This window comes from Nicotiana tabacum, chromosome 23 (genome assembly GCF_000715075.1).
Source record: "Nicotiana tabacum cultivar K326 chromosome 23, ASM71507v2, whole genome shotgun sequence".
NCBI lineage: Eukaryota > Viridiplantae > Streptophyta > Magnoliopsida > Solanales > Solanaceae > Nicotiana > Nicotiana tabacum.
Window position 1 is genome coordinate 122,244,211 of NC_134102.1, and position 15,277 is coordinate 122,259,487.

At 39.1% G+C, this 15,277-nt stretch overlaps 1 protein-coding gene across 1 annotated transcript; it reads left to right on the top strand.

The window, feature by feature from the left end:
• The first annotated feature begins 12,782 nt into the window (after positions 1–12,782).
• LOC107782604 (uncharacterized) lies at positions 12,783–14,431 on the top strand. The gene is made up of 4 exons (XM_016603502.2): positions 12,783–13,513; positions 13,612–13,677; positions 14,014–14,065; positions 14,177–14,431. The coding sequence occupies exons 1-3, from the start codon at positions 12,953–12,955 to the stop codon at positions 14,017–14,019; spliced, it is 633 nt and encodes a 210-aa protein (XP_016458988.1). The 5' UTR covers positions 12,783–12,952; the 3' UTR covers positions 14,020–14,065; positions 14,177–14,431.
• The last annotated feature ends 846 nt before the right edge of the window (positions 14,432–15,277 follow it).

The window sequence follows — 15,277 nt, forward strand, 5'->3', positions numbered from 1 at the left end:
CGATGATGACCGGATCGAGGGGACCTAACTTGAAAGGATAAGTGTAAACACTCAAGTACTATTCCACGTGGGTAGTGATCGCTTCCTCCGGTGCCGGTATCACAACCTCTTTGTTTTTCCAACCACAATCTTTCTTCACCAAATAAAGAAGGCTTTTGGGTATCGAGTATATATATCTCGATACCGGCTCACATCAACCAGCAACTGATGAGAGTTTCTCGACCTTAAAGTCAGAATCGATAACACATCCCTCGGGAATGAGTTCTTCAAGGCGTGGCTCTACCACCGGTTTCTCACCGGCCGGCCGAGATGAGGAAGCAGCCTCTTTCTGAGGAACAGTTTTAGATATCTTGGCCATCTAAATTTTCAAGAACAAAGAAGATGGGAAATTGAAATTTTTTGGTGTTTGGTGAAGAACAAGAAAAGAAATTTTTAAACTTGGAAATAGAGAACTTTGGAAAAGGCGAAGAACTGTGAAGGTTAGAATGAGAAGAGTTGAAGGTAAAGGTTTAAGATAATGAAGAAGGGGGACTATTTATAGATTTCACAATGATGGTTCAAAATTGGCAGTGGCCGACCATCGACTGATGCGCATTTAATGCCTTGGTAACTGAATCGACGGGACATTTATCACATACGTCACAATCGGGCTCAACGCAGACATCAATGTGTATCTAGTCAGAGATTGAAAAATCATATCGTTTCTCGTCACATTCTTTCTGAGAAACGAGGGGACTATCTGTATACGGTCAAAACCGAGTTTGCCCTTCGTGTGACTAATTGAGATTGGGGCATGATGGACCGAGGTTCGTCATTGTAATATCGAGCTATGATGTGAAGTCGGGCTGCTGAGTTCGAGCCCTAGAAACCGACCAAGGTCGGGATCAGCCAAGATCGATATCTAGCCCAGATAGAGGTCGAGCAAATAGAGACCGATCGAGACCGAAATCAGCCGAGACCGAGATCGAGCCCAGATAGAGGTCGAGCAAATAGAGGCTGATCACGATCGAGAGCGGCCGAGTTCAGGCTCGAGCCAAGGGACAAAAGAGCCGATATAATCGCATTTGGGGAGAGAATTTCGGCGAAAATCAAGAAAAAGCCAATTAATTAATCTATCATGGGATCCCCACTATGTATTTTTAATTATATCCAAAGTAGGATTCCTCCACTATATTAAGAGTAGGTTATCATTGATTCAAAGGACTCAATTTATTCATTCACATATTCATTCATACATTCATACACTCTCATATTTAGAAATTATTGCGATTTACATAACATCTAACTAATATTATCTTTTTTTGGGTTTTTGATATTGATTCATCTTATTCATTTATAAATCATTCTCTACTCAATTTGGGTTTCTATTCATTCCTTTTTACAGTCAATATTCAATATATTTCTACTTTTGTACCAATTTATACCATGTATCTTTAGAACCACGTATAAATTTAACTCTATCCATTTTTCGGGTAAACACTTACAATTCAAAAGAACTTTTACAATGCTGTGAGAGAAGGAAATTTAGTATAAAAGTGCTATCATATGTTTCGAGTGTTGCCTCTAGACTTTTGCTTGTAATTCAAAGTTCTTATGTTGTTTTTGTAGAAGTTGCTGCATTTTGGGGATACAAAAGCTTTGTCTTGTTGATTGTATCTTGTACTCTACACTAAGTTTTGAATTCTATAAATTATCAAAGTAATCTTTCTAATATTTTTTCTCAGGTTTACAAAATTAAGAAGACCGAAACTAATGAACTTGGGACCAAAAAAAAGAAGTGGGTAAGTTTGGAAAACATGCAAGACACTTCAATTTTTTTTAGTTTTTTTACATAGTTGTGATTCTATTTTATGTGATTCTTTTGCAGAGCTTCTGAAGAATATAAGATCAATTATTGAAAAAGAATGCTTGACTAGTGGAAAGATGGATCCATAAAGCCTTGTTGCAAAATTTATTCTAGAAGTTAAAATTACTTTATCTTTTATGATTTAGTTAGAGTTAAATTTTATTTGAGATATAACGGGTCATTTGATTTGAACGTCTAATTTGTAAGGAGAACCTCTATTATCTCAGTACTATGTTCTTTGAATACAACGTCTAAAGACATTTTCTATTTCATATTTGTTACATTGTGTATAAAGGCTGATATTTATGAATGTAGAAATTAAATATATATTTGAGTCATGACAAAAAGTTAAATAAAAAATTATTATTCTTATATTAGAAAATTTGATATGGAAATTTTAATGTGATATTTCACAAGATTTTAAAAAATGTCACTAAATTACTTGACATTTACTTAAATGTCATAAAAATTTTATTGACATTTACCAAAATGTCACAAATTATAATGCGACTTTTTTAAAAAGCATTAAATAAATGTCATAATTTATTTACCAACATTATTTTAAATGTCAGCAATTTATGTGACCTTTCAAAAAATATCATAAATAAATATCGTAAATTTCTTACCGATATTTATCTAAATGTCAGAAAATTTTCGACCCCAAAATTTACGACATTTGATACAAATATAAATTAAATGTCGGTAAATGAATTTGCGATATTTACGCAGCATTATATGACATTTATTTAATGTCGCCGTATCCTTACTTTCTTGTAGTGAGATCAAGCAAATTAAAAATAAAGCATAAAATATGATATATTGTAGAAAAATTGTTAGATATGTAAACAACTTATGATGGTTCATGTGTATGGATCCAGAAATAAGGTATGACAAAGGATTAAAATCAAGGGTCAAAGGCGGATCATCAACGTTATAAGTTCAGATTCATAACTCTATCATATCTCATTTTATGGGTTCAAAATTCATTATTTATACATATTTAATAACTTTTTGGGCAAAAATACAGAGCGTGAGCGAAAGCTGTGTGTTCAAATAAACCCATAGCATCTACATTAGATACATCATTGTTAAGGATTGTGGTGTTATGAATATGATTTTTTCATCTTTAATCAAATGTCTCAAATTCCAACCCCGCAAATGGAAATAATTCTAATATGGAGCTTCATTTTTAATGGGCTATACACCATGCAAATTAGAATTAATCAAGGTTGTGAGTGAAAAACTAACTAAAAAAGAATAAATGTGGGACTTTGTATCCTAGTAAGCTTCCACGTCGATTAAAGAAAGAGCAAACAAGCACCATGCAGGAAGCATTGTGGTCTCCAGCATCAGAAGTTCACAACACTTCTTGTTACTTTTTTTATTTTGAAACGGCCAAGACACTAATGGAATTTTGTGAGAAGACGAGGGTAGTTATGATATTGCAAAAATGTGTACATCCTTCTTGTATCTTAAATCTTGAAAGTTGTTAATTCAGCTTGAAACCTTCTATGCGCACTCTCTTTCTTTTTGGGATTAGATTTGAGGCAGCTTGCACTTATTCTCTTTTTTGTTTTGTTTTGTTTTGTTGTTGTTGTAGATAGTTTACTATTTTCAAGCTAAGGTTAAGTTCTTTATCGGATTGTGGTTAACATTTCAAACTAATTTGTACTTATGTAGAAACAAGTAACTGAATCTCATTAATATTTAATGTAGCCTATATTCGTAAGGTACTTCAACTTTCACAAGAAGTGATCACGTAGATTTCAAGGTTCAATTTTGCCAATAACCATGAAAGAGATGTAAGGGATATGAAGAGAAAGTCGTGCTAGCTTATAAGAGACAATATAAACTTTCCCGTTTGAGTAATTTTGTGAGTGAAGTTAGCGAGTTATTATAGAGTAATATTAAAATTCGCCTCTCTTATTCTAACTCAATATCACGTAGAAATGTAAACCTTTGATTAAACTAATTAATTTTATATAAAAAGAGATTAAATCTAGTTAATAATAATATTCCCAAATTTATAACTAGTCAGCTCAAATAAAATCGGACAGTGTTGGTGGAGGATTAAATGTTGTGTACATTCAATGTTTCAAGATCTTTAATGATAGAAAAATTTCAAGCAATAAATAATAATAAATGGTATTAACGTAAATAAGGAGAATGATTCACCCAATATTGAATGGGTAGATGATTCCTCCTTCTTATGGTGATGAGTGACAGGGAAATGCTATAATATTGGAATTATTCTCGGATCTAATGGAAAAATATGAAATAATATATAATTGAATCTTCTCAAAAAGGTAGTGTTTGTATCTTTTCTAGAGAGAAAGTCTTCTTCTCAAAAAGTGTTATTCTCAGAGAATGTTGCCTCCCCTTTTCCCCTATCTCTTTTCTTATTTATATGAGACATACCCTAATCAACCCTAAAAGTACAGACACCAAGAATATTCAATGAAATATTCTCTTGAATATCCTATTACAAAAACTAGTCGTTAGCACTGCCCTTGATACTCGACCTCGGACGTTATTGGCTGCTCGGTTACGAGCCCCGTTACCTACTAGTCAACCTCGATCATATCGTTTTCCACGATATCGCTCCATGCTAAATCCCACTGAGGCAGATTTTGACCTATAAAGTTAGTCCCTCTGTTTATTGATGTCAACCATGGGTGACCTTGATGAGCGGACTCTGTTAGTTAGGATTAAAAAGTTTTATGTGAGCAGGTCGAGTAGTAGCGCTTCGGACGGGATGGAAACGTGGCCTTCCGTGAGCCGCAACCTAGGGTCATATCGTTTTAGAGTGATGTCATGTCACATCATTATTATGCGTTTTTCCGATACCCTATATCGTTTCCCGCGCCTTTGCCGTTTCGATTCTTGAGCTGGGCAACGACGATTTGATTCCTCGATATTGATGCTCTAACTCTTATAAATAGGGATACTCAATCCTTCGATTCACTATTTGCATTCTAAAAATTAGATTTTCATATCTTCTTCTTCCTTCCTCAATCAGAATCTCTGTTTTCTTGACCTTACTTCATACTCCTGCCTTCACTGATTTTGGTGGTTCCTACTACTCTTGACTCTTCTGCGTTTACATCTACTCTATTCATAAACCAAATGGTTAATGTGTCTTCCAGTTCTAGGGGGTACCTGACCCTGTTCCCTTAGCAGCGCGCATGCCTCCCCCTGACGATGGGGCTACCATTGTTGCAGAAGATAAAAGCTTTCCTACAGTGGAGAAAATAATTCCCCGTGACGAGAAGGCTAGAACTGACTTCTCAAAGCTTCCCGAGGATGACCCTGAGGTCGTGGAGTCTGATATGGACGCGGCTGCCCTTGCTAATTTCAGGGCGAAGTTCAAATTTCTAGTCCACATCGATCTGGTCCCGGCTGGACGCAATGTGGTGCAAATACATCACCCTGGATATTGGGTGTTCTACGCATATCCATTCTATGTGGGCTACTCTTTTCTCATTCTCCCATTGGCAGAGGAATTCTGCCGCTACTACGGCGTCTGCCCGGCTCAGCTTTCTCCTTATATCTACAAGTTCATCCTCATATTGACAAAGTACGCGGAATTGGCTGGCTGTGGGGTCTCTCTTTGACACCTAATGCACCTCTTCGCGCCGAGTTTCCATAGGGGACGATGTTGCACCTTCGTCATCGTGGAGGCAAAAGCTTGGTAGTAAAGATGGACGATAAAGCAAATCGTCGATTCTGGTTTAATTACTTCTACGTCAAGACTGAGGACATGGTGGCGAACACAAATGGATCTCCTGAGGCGTGGAATTACGCCCGTAATTATTTTTACTAAGTGCTCGTTCTGGTCGTAGTCTAACCGTTCTGTCTTTTTCTCGTTCAGCCGAGACCAAGTCCCCTCCTTTGGTCGTGGATATTCACGATTGGGTTGGCGAGGTCTTGCCTCACACTGTGGGGATTCGTGCGTGGCTAATCTTTTTCAAGAGGTTCGGGCCTAAGCTTTCAGCAACCCGTGAGTTTGTCCGTCTGTACTCATATATATAGTGACTTTTTACATATGTCGTCATAAACTTGTGGTCGCATGTTCGTCATGACATTAAGAGTTGGCATTCTAATCCTTTTTGCATGCCGAGGGTCTTTGAGGAGGTAGAAAGCTCCTGCTCCGGCATTCCGTAAGAGGGTTTCTGTTCCTGTTGCTACGGTAAGACTTGCTCGGTCGTCAACTACTGTGGCGGGTGTTTCTACTTCCCTTCTGCGTCATCTAATTGACGAGGACGATGAGGAAGGATCGTTGCCGAATGATGATAATTTGCTTCCCCGCAAGAGGCGATCTGTCGGTATCGGCGAGGGAGGTGTCCGCGTGGGGAGTTCGGTGATGGAGGGCTTTGTCATTAGAGAAACAGCGACCATAGATCTCGGAGATGATGCCAAGCTGTTGTCCAAGATTCGGCCATCGTCGGGGGCCGAGGGATATACGTTGCTCCCTGAGGTCGAAACGAGTTTTGAAGGATCGTCGGTGCAGGTCCCTGACGTTTTACAAGGGGTGAGACATCGACCTCGTTACCAGCCGGGGATTCTTCCTCTCGGGTTGATACCAAGGGCAAAAGTGTAGCCGAAGAGGATTATGAGACGGACTCTGATATAGACGCCGAGGAGATTAGGATGATGGGAGAAGGACTCACCCGAATTGAGGTGAGGTTGGAGGGGTGCACGCGGACTATTGCGATCCCTCTAGACCGGGATCTATTAGTTAACACGGAGGACGTGTTCCCTTATCTTGGTCCACTCTGTTCCGATGTGGAGGGTAAGATACTCGAGAAGCTGAAGGATTCCACTTTGTCGAAGAGCATAGCCAGCCTTGCTCTTAGGATAAGTTTGGTATTCCGTTTCCATATTCGTTTTTCATGTCGACTCTGACTGTGTTCTTACTCGCTCTGGCTTTCTTTTCAGACCGTGATTTTGGAGATTGAAAGTTCCCACCGAGAGGAGAGGCGTAAGGACATCTTCCAAAAGATGGAGCAGAAATATTGCGAATATTGTGATAAGCACTGTGAGCTTTGCCGACGATTTTGTGGCAGTAGAAACTTCCGGGCCCTCCGAAACGAGCTAAAGGAGAAGGGTGACAAATTGGTAAAGGTCATCAGAAAATGTAGTGATATCGAGGGGGCGTTGAAAGACAAAAAGGAGGAGCTCGAGGTGAGTAAGGGGTCGAGGCCCAATGCAACGACCTTCAGGCCCAAGTGGTCTCGTTGCGTGCCGAGCTGGAGGAGTGTTAACTTCAAGCAGCTGTTTTGAGTGGCGAGGTCGCTGAGAAGGTTGCGGGTTTGGAGAAGGCAGAGTCGGCCCAGTTATCCGCTGCGAGTAAAGCGAAAGCTTTAGAGGACACGATTCGTGTTTTCCGTTCTGAACGGGATTGCGCCATGGAGATGGCTAGGCTCAGAGAGGAGCGGCTTGATGAGTGGATAGGGGAGTTAGAAAAAGAGGTTGCAGACCTTAGTGATCGAGTTGTTACCCTCAAGGTCGAAAAGGCACAGTTACTGGCTCAGTCGTCCTCATCCCGCACTTCTGCTTTTCCTAATGTTCCTCGAGATCTATATGAGGAATGGATTCACGCCAAGGCCCAGCTGGATATATTCAAGGATCTGATGGAGACGAGGGCTGTTTCGGAAGCCGACTTAGAGAATGCACGTGCTAAGGCACATGAAGCTCGGTTTGCTTGTGGCTATGACCCCGCTACACAACAAACTGGTGATGATGAGGAAAACGTGAAAGGGATTGAGCAGGATGCCTGGTACGAAGATGAGTATCCCGACGGAGACATCGATGGTGGAGATACGAGTGGAGATGATGTTGCTGAGTTAGTTAGCACGTAGTTGCTTTTCTTTCTCTTGCTTGTAACTCTTGTACGTATTTTTGCTGGCATCTGCTTTAGCCTTTGTAAGGAATATATTTGAAGTATGAAATGTCATTTTCGTTGTTTCGTATCTAATTCTTTTCTTTATGTTCGGGCTTGCACGCTTCTTTCTTTTGTTTTGTCATTTGGTTGCTTCAATCATAAAAATTTCATTTTCGTCATGGCCAAGAATTTGAACGAAGTCGAATGTGAGTTAATTTGAACGAGGTCGAATGTGAGTTAATTCGAGCGAGGTCGAATGTGAGTTAATTCGAACGAGGTCGAATGTGAGTTAATTCGAACGAGGTCGAATGTTAGTTAATTCGAACGAGGTCGAATATTAGTTAATTCGAACGAGGTCAAATGTTAGTTAATTCGAACGAGGTCGAATGTTAGTTAATTCGAACGAGGTCGAATGTTAATGAATTCGAACGAGGTCGAATGAGAGTTAATTCGAACGAGGTCGAATGTGAGTTAATTCGAACGAGGTCGCATTAACTATGTTAGTTAATTCGGACGAGGTCGAATGTTAGTTAATTCGAACGAGGTTGAATGTTAGTTAATTCGAACGAGGTCGAATGTTATTTACTTAATTGTGGCCGGGGGCCGAGTAGATATTGAGGCAATTTTGTTCTGTCGAAAACATGGGCGAACTTCATACATTTGTGTTTTGCTCATATACTTGGAGAAATTTACATGTTTTTCGGGCTGGCATTCCAGTCCCAGTTTATCTAGTCTATTCATTGGGTGACCTGGAGACATGTTGAGAGGTTGGGCAATGAACTGACCATCCAGTGTCTCTTTCCGTTCGTATTTCGACTTGAAGTGTCCCCCTTGTCGCCTCGTTAAAAACCTCCTTGAGAAAACCCAATTGGGACACAACTCAAGTTAGGGAAAATGAGTACGACTTGGAGGACGCTTTTTCTTAAAAGTTGAAATACTTGAAGTGGGCGACATTCCCATTGTTTGGTAGTAGTTTTCCTTCCATTATTTCTAGTTGAAATGACCATTTATTTGCTGTTGCCGTAATTTTGTATGGGCCGACCCAATTCATCCCTAGTTTGCCTTCCCGCTAGTCTTTACTTGCTTGTGTTTTGGCCTTGAGCACGTAGTCCCCGACTTTGAGTGGTCTGATCTTGGCCTTTTTGTTGTAATAGTGTTCTGCCTGCTGTTTTTGGGCGATCATCCTCATGTAGGCCATATCTCTCCGTTTTTCGGCTTCGTCGAGCTCTTGCCTTATGCTTTCATTGTTCCTCGGCCCGCTCTCATAGGAGTATCGCAAACTGGGCTCTCCGACTTCGATTGGTATTACCACATCAGTCCCATAGACCAAAGAGTAGGGCGTCTCTCCTGTGCTCGTTTTTGGCGTTGTGCGATAGGCCCAAAACACTTCTGTTAATAGCTCTGGCCATAATCCCTTGGCGTCCTCAAGCTTTTTCTTCATGATGTTTAGTATTGATTTATTGGAGGATTTCGCTTGCCCGTTGCCCGTGGGGTGGTATGGTGTGGAGAGTATTCTTTTGATATGCCACTTCTCAAAAAATTCGGCGACCTTTTTTCCAGTAAATTGGGGTCCGTTGTCGCAACTGATCTCTTTGGGGAGGACGATGCGACACACAATATTTTCCATATGAAGGCGATCACTTCCTGTTCGCGTATTTGGGCGAATGCTACTGCTTCTACCAATTTAAAAAAATAGTCAGTTAAAACTAAAAGAAATCGTATATTACCTCGCCCCGCAGGGAGGGGGCCGGCGATGTCCATTCCCCATTTGATGAAAGGCCAAGGGGAAGTGACCGAGTGGAGATGATCGCCCGCTTGATGGATCATTAGGGCGTATTTTTTGCATTGCTCGCATTTTTTCACGAAGTATGCGGTCTCTTTTTTCATAGTAGGCCAGTAGTAACCTGCCAGTGTGAGACATCTGACCAGAGCTCGATTTCCTGAGTGAGCTCCACAGTGGCCTTCGCGGAGTTCTTCTAGGACGCGCCACGTTTGATTCGGGCCTAAGCATTTCGCTAGGGGGCCGCCATAAGTCCTTTTGTATAGGTAGTTGTGAATGATGTTGTACCTGGCCGCTTACATCCAGATCTTCTTGGCTTTCTTTTTATCATCTGGGAGTACGCCGTCCTTCAAGTATGTATCAATACGGTTGCGCCAGTTCCAAGTTAGATTTATAGTCCTTACCACAATTTGATCTATCGATGAGTGGAGGAGGGTGACCACGTTTCCTTCTCCGGTTATGCTTTTAGCTGCTGCCGCTAATTTGGCGAGGCCGTCTGCTTCGATGTTTTGCGCTCGAGGGATTTGGTCGAGCTGCCATTCGTCGAACTCTGGTAGTAGTTTGCAGATCTCGGCCTGGTATTTTTGTAACCTTTGCTCTTTGATCTGGAAAGTCCCTGTGACTTGGTTGACGACGAGTTGAGAGTCGCAGCATAAGATGACCCGCCTCGCCCCGTACTTGAGTGTTAGCCTTAACCCTGCAATCACGGGCTCATACTCGACCTCGTTGTTAGTCATGTCTGGACATCTTATGGACTGGCGAACCACTTCGCCTGTCGGGACTTCGAGCATAAGTCCCAGTCCGGCCCTCGACGCATTGGAAGCACCGTCGGTGTACAAAATCCATAGATCTTGTGTTTGTGGAGAAGCGTGGGCGGCTTCTTTTTCGACTTCGGGCATTATTTTTGCGCTGAAGTCGGCGACAAAATCGGCAAGGACTTGTGATTTTATCGCCGTCCGCGGTTGATATATGATATCATGCTCACTTAATTCTATGGCTCACTTGGCTAACCTGCCCGATAGCTCAGGCTTGTGCAAAATACTTCGCAAGGGGGAAGTTGTGACTACCGAGATGGGGTGACACTGAAAGTAGGGTCTAAGCTTTCGTAAAGCTACGACCAGGGCCACGACCAATTTTTTGAGCTGGGGATACCTCGTCTCGGGGTCGATTAAGGTTTTGCTAATGTAATAGATGGGAGATTGCGTACCTTTATCTGGAATGTTGGCGGAGGATTAAATGATGTGTACATTAAATGTTTCAAGATCTTTAATGATAGAAGAATTTCAAGCAATAAATAATAATAAATGGCATTAACGTAAACAAGGAGAATGATTCACCTAATATTGAATGAGGTGGATGATTCCTCCTTTTGACAGTGATGAGTGATAGGCAAATGCTATAATATTGGAACTATTCTCGGATATGATGGGAAAATATGGAATAATATATAATCGAATTTTCTCAGAAAGGTAGTATTTGTATCTTTTCTAGAGAGAAAGTATTCTTCTCAAAAAGTGTTCTTTTTAGAGAATGCTACCTCCCCTTTCCCCCATATCTCTTTTCCTATTTATATGGGACATAACTTAGTCAACCCTAAAAGTACAGATACCAAGAATATTCAATTGAATATTCTCTTGAATATCCTATTACAAAAACTAGTCGTTAGCACTGCCTTTGATATTCGACCTCGGCCGTTATTGACTGCTCGGCTACGAGCTCCGTTATCTACTAGTCGACCTCGACCATATCGCTTTTCACGATATCGCTCCATGCTAAATCCCACTAAAGCAAATTTTGACCTATACAATGTCCATAGTCGAATTGGACTGCGAAATAACATTAAGAGAGCTAGGGGTGTACAAATCGAATCGGAAAACTGCACCAAACCGAAAAGTCAAACCAAACTGATTAAAAAACCCGATTAAGTTTGGTTTGATTTGGTTTAGTACTGAATAAAAACTTTTTATATAATTTTCTTTAAAATATCAAGAAATATTTGCGATTCTCTTATGTGATGTAATATTTAATTAAATATAAAGTGCTCCATATTTATTAACTTTAAATAATGGGTTATATGATCACTTTCTTATCAAGTGTAATTAAAATACGTCGTTCATCTATTTATTCTTCCATATTCATATCAATATTTCTTATATTTTTTTTATCGAATTTGAAATGGTATTTCGATAATTTTAAATTAAATAGAATATATCATTATACAGGTATCAAATTATTTTTTATGTTTAATTACTAAATTCGATTAACCTTGAAAGTGTGCATGAATAAAAATTTTTTTTGAGACAACTAATAATATAATTATCATGTGTTACTAAAAAAAATCCTCCTATAAGAATATCTTAATAGATCATATGTTTTACTAAACATATTTTTTTTTCAACACTAAACATATATTTACTTATAAAAAATTTAACAAAGTAAGATTGAAATAATATTTATATAATAAAAAAATCTGAAAAACCCGAAAACTCGAAAAAACCGAACCATTCAAAACTGATAAAATTAGTTTGGTTTGATTTTGATAAAAAAAATCGAACCAACCCGTTCTATGTACAAAGCTATGAATTTGAATGGATGAAGGAGTAATAGTGCAGAAAATATACTTGAGTTTCACATCAGGTGGGAAGAAAATCTCGAGCAATTTATAAACAGACTTCATAAAATATTTTCCTTTGAGCTAACTAACTTATAGGAGTACGTGGAAGTCAAAGGATTAACGTAGAAAGTGGTAGGTAGTTTGATCGTATTTCTTTTTTATGCTAGTAATATTATTTCCTTATTCATAGTTTGTTTTACTTCGTGTTGTTTCTTTCACTTCAGTTATCTTATTATTTTAATGTTGTTACTGCTTGATACTACTGTTTCTTTTTCTTCTTTCCTTGAGTCGTGAGTCTATAAAAAAAACAGTTTTTTTACCTTCACAAGGTAAGGTATAAGGTCTACATATAATGTATATATTATAGACCATACTTATGAGATTTCATTGGATTTGTTATTGTTTTTGTTGTAAACAATCAGGAGAAAATGACCAGTTAAATCTCAATTTTTTGTTGCCAATTAATTTTTTTGATTAATTATATTAGATAAAGAAAAATTACTCTGGTTTGACAGAGGAGTGCGAGAAGCACTAAAGGGAGTGTCAATAGCATGATCTAAAAAACTTAAATAGTCCCCCCCACCCTACGTGTCATTTTATGCACATTTTATACGTATACTCCTATATCCCATATCTTTTTAGTACATCATATTAATATCCCTCGTTCTATTCCTCATACCCACAAGGCAAACCATAAAAAACCTCCTCTCGTTCCTCTCTTTGCTTCCACCGGCGCCGTCCTCATTTCTCTCCTTTGAACCCATAATTCTTGCACACATAGTACAATCTTTGGCCCAAGTGTTTTTCTTTTCAGTCCTCTGTTCTGTAATGGCAACGGCACCGGTCAAGTCACAGCCACTGCATTATTTCTCTTTACCCCAGTTGAAGTGGGGCCAAAAAAGCCACACTAACACCAACCACCGCTTCCGCCGCCGCGAGTCTCCTTCGTCTACAGCCGATAACCACCTCAATACACCCCAAACCACTGACTTGAACGGTGGTTCTGACTCCGACAAGCTCCCAGTAGAAGAACAAAGACAAGAAGAACATGTAGTAGAAGAAGAAGAAGGGCAAAAAGAGGAAAAAGTGTTGTGGAATTTAAGGCCAAGAAAGAGTGTAATGAAGGTGGGGTTAGAGGCTGAAACGGCGCCGTTAAAGAAGAACGTTGAAATGGAAGTTGAAAGCAGTAATCATATAAGGTCGCAGAGGGTGAGAGATAATAACGTGGATAATGGGCATGGATTCGGGTCGGGTAAGAAAGAGAAAAAGAAAAAGTTATGGATCTCGTTGTCAAGGGAAGAGATAGAGGAAGATGTGTATTCTATGACTGGGTCAAGACCCGCTAGGAGGCCCAAGAAACGATCCAAGACAATTCAAAAACAACTCGATGTATGAAAAAAGCTAGCATCTTTTTTTTATTTCTTTAATGCTTTTGCTTTCTTTTTTTGTTCTTATGGTCTGCTTGGTGTGTGTGTGTTTTTTTGCAGAATGTTTTCCCTGGGATGTATTTAGTAGGTCTCACGGCTGATTCGTTCAGAGTTAATGATACTACGGTATAGGCTCAGCTCACTTTCTATGTCTGTGTTTCTTTCAAAACATTACATCCTCAGAATTTATGTGGCATACTTTCTTTTTTAGTATGTCGCTGAAAATGTCATACGTCCCCGTTTAGAAGTAATTTAACGTTTAACTTCCTATTTTATCCGTAATAAGATGAGTTTTAACTACAAATGTATATGACTTGTTTTAAATCACAATTTTCAAAAGTCTCTCTTTTCTAACTCTGAGCCCAATCAAACACCGCCACATAAATTGGGAGTATTATCTTTGGCAAATGTGATGCTTTATATGATGTTAAGATATAATTGAGAATTGCATGTTTGTTGCAGAAGTAGATATGGCATAGCTGGTGTATACAAACTTTTCCTTCTCTTGCAAAAGGTCTGGCCTTTCTCTTGTTGACTATTTGTGTTTTTGATGGTTCTCTATCATGTTTGATTTATTTGGTGGGTATTATATAGAGTTTTAACGGCTTAATATTATGGATTGCAGATTTTGCAAGGATTGAGGAACCAAGGTGGAAGCTTAGAGCTTGAGCATTGCTGCATTCATGCCTCAATTTTGGAGGTATAATGTATTGAATTACGTAGAAGCAATAGGATAGCATCTTGGGATTGTATCTAGTGTTCGTCTAGTTTATTTCAATTAAGACTATATGGGTATATTTTGAATGATTTTGGTTGCAATGGTGTAGCCTAATGTATGTAAAAAATAGAATTTGAGATATGGATGGATATAATTTGTTACTTTCTGTTGTTATTTGATTTTCCCTCATAATGTGGCTTGACAGGCTTCCAGACTCTGTTTGGGGGCAGGGGTCATTATTTGTTCACAAATTGATTCTGTTCCGCGAATGTCAGTGGAGATGCTGCTTGCTTTCCTATATTGGGAAGGAGATCTCCAGCTTGTCTGGAGCTACAGATGACAAAGGGTGAACAATTTATGTGCTTTCTGAACATACTTCTTGATTTGCATGAGTCATGATTAAGACTTGAGGATAACTTTCGTGTCACTGACGAAATTATGCTAGGGGAATTTTTTTCTTTGGATATTGCAAAAGAAAGGCAAGTATTAATTTTTATCGAAGATAGCATGTAAATTAATGTTGCCTTGAGATGTTTCGTGCCCTCCAAAGAATGATGTACATACTGTTTTTTGCTCGTTGAAGTTCTGTGGCAATCATATGATAGAAACGTACAGAATTCATAGGGATCATGAAATTAGAAAGTTTGTTTATAGATTTTCAAAGTGCAAGATTTGGTCGAATGTCGTTTATACTCTCAAGCTGTGTTCTCTACAGTGTGCAGCGAAATCTGCCATATAATTTTCAAAGTTTTAATGCATTTTGATATCTGGACAATATTGGTGCAGTATACTAAACTCTACTTTCAGACAGTCTTACGTATTAGTGCCGAAAATGCTACAGTGTGTATTAGTTAATTTATGGCTTTTAAGCACTCCTCATCCGTGATTTCAATGGGGAGATTATTTCCTTATGATCTAGCAGGATTAGTAAACTCTATCTCCTTTTGGTTATTGAAATTAAGTGCATCATGCTTATGTGACTGGGAAGGATTGGATTTCTTTTTTCTA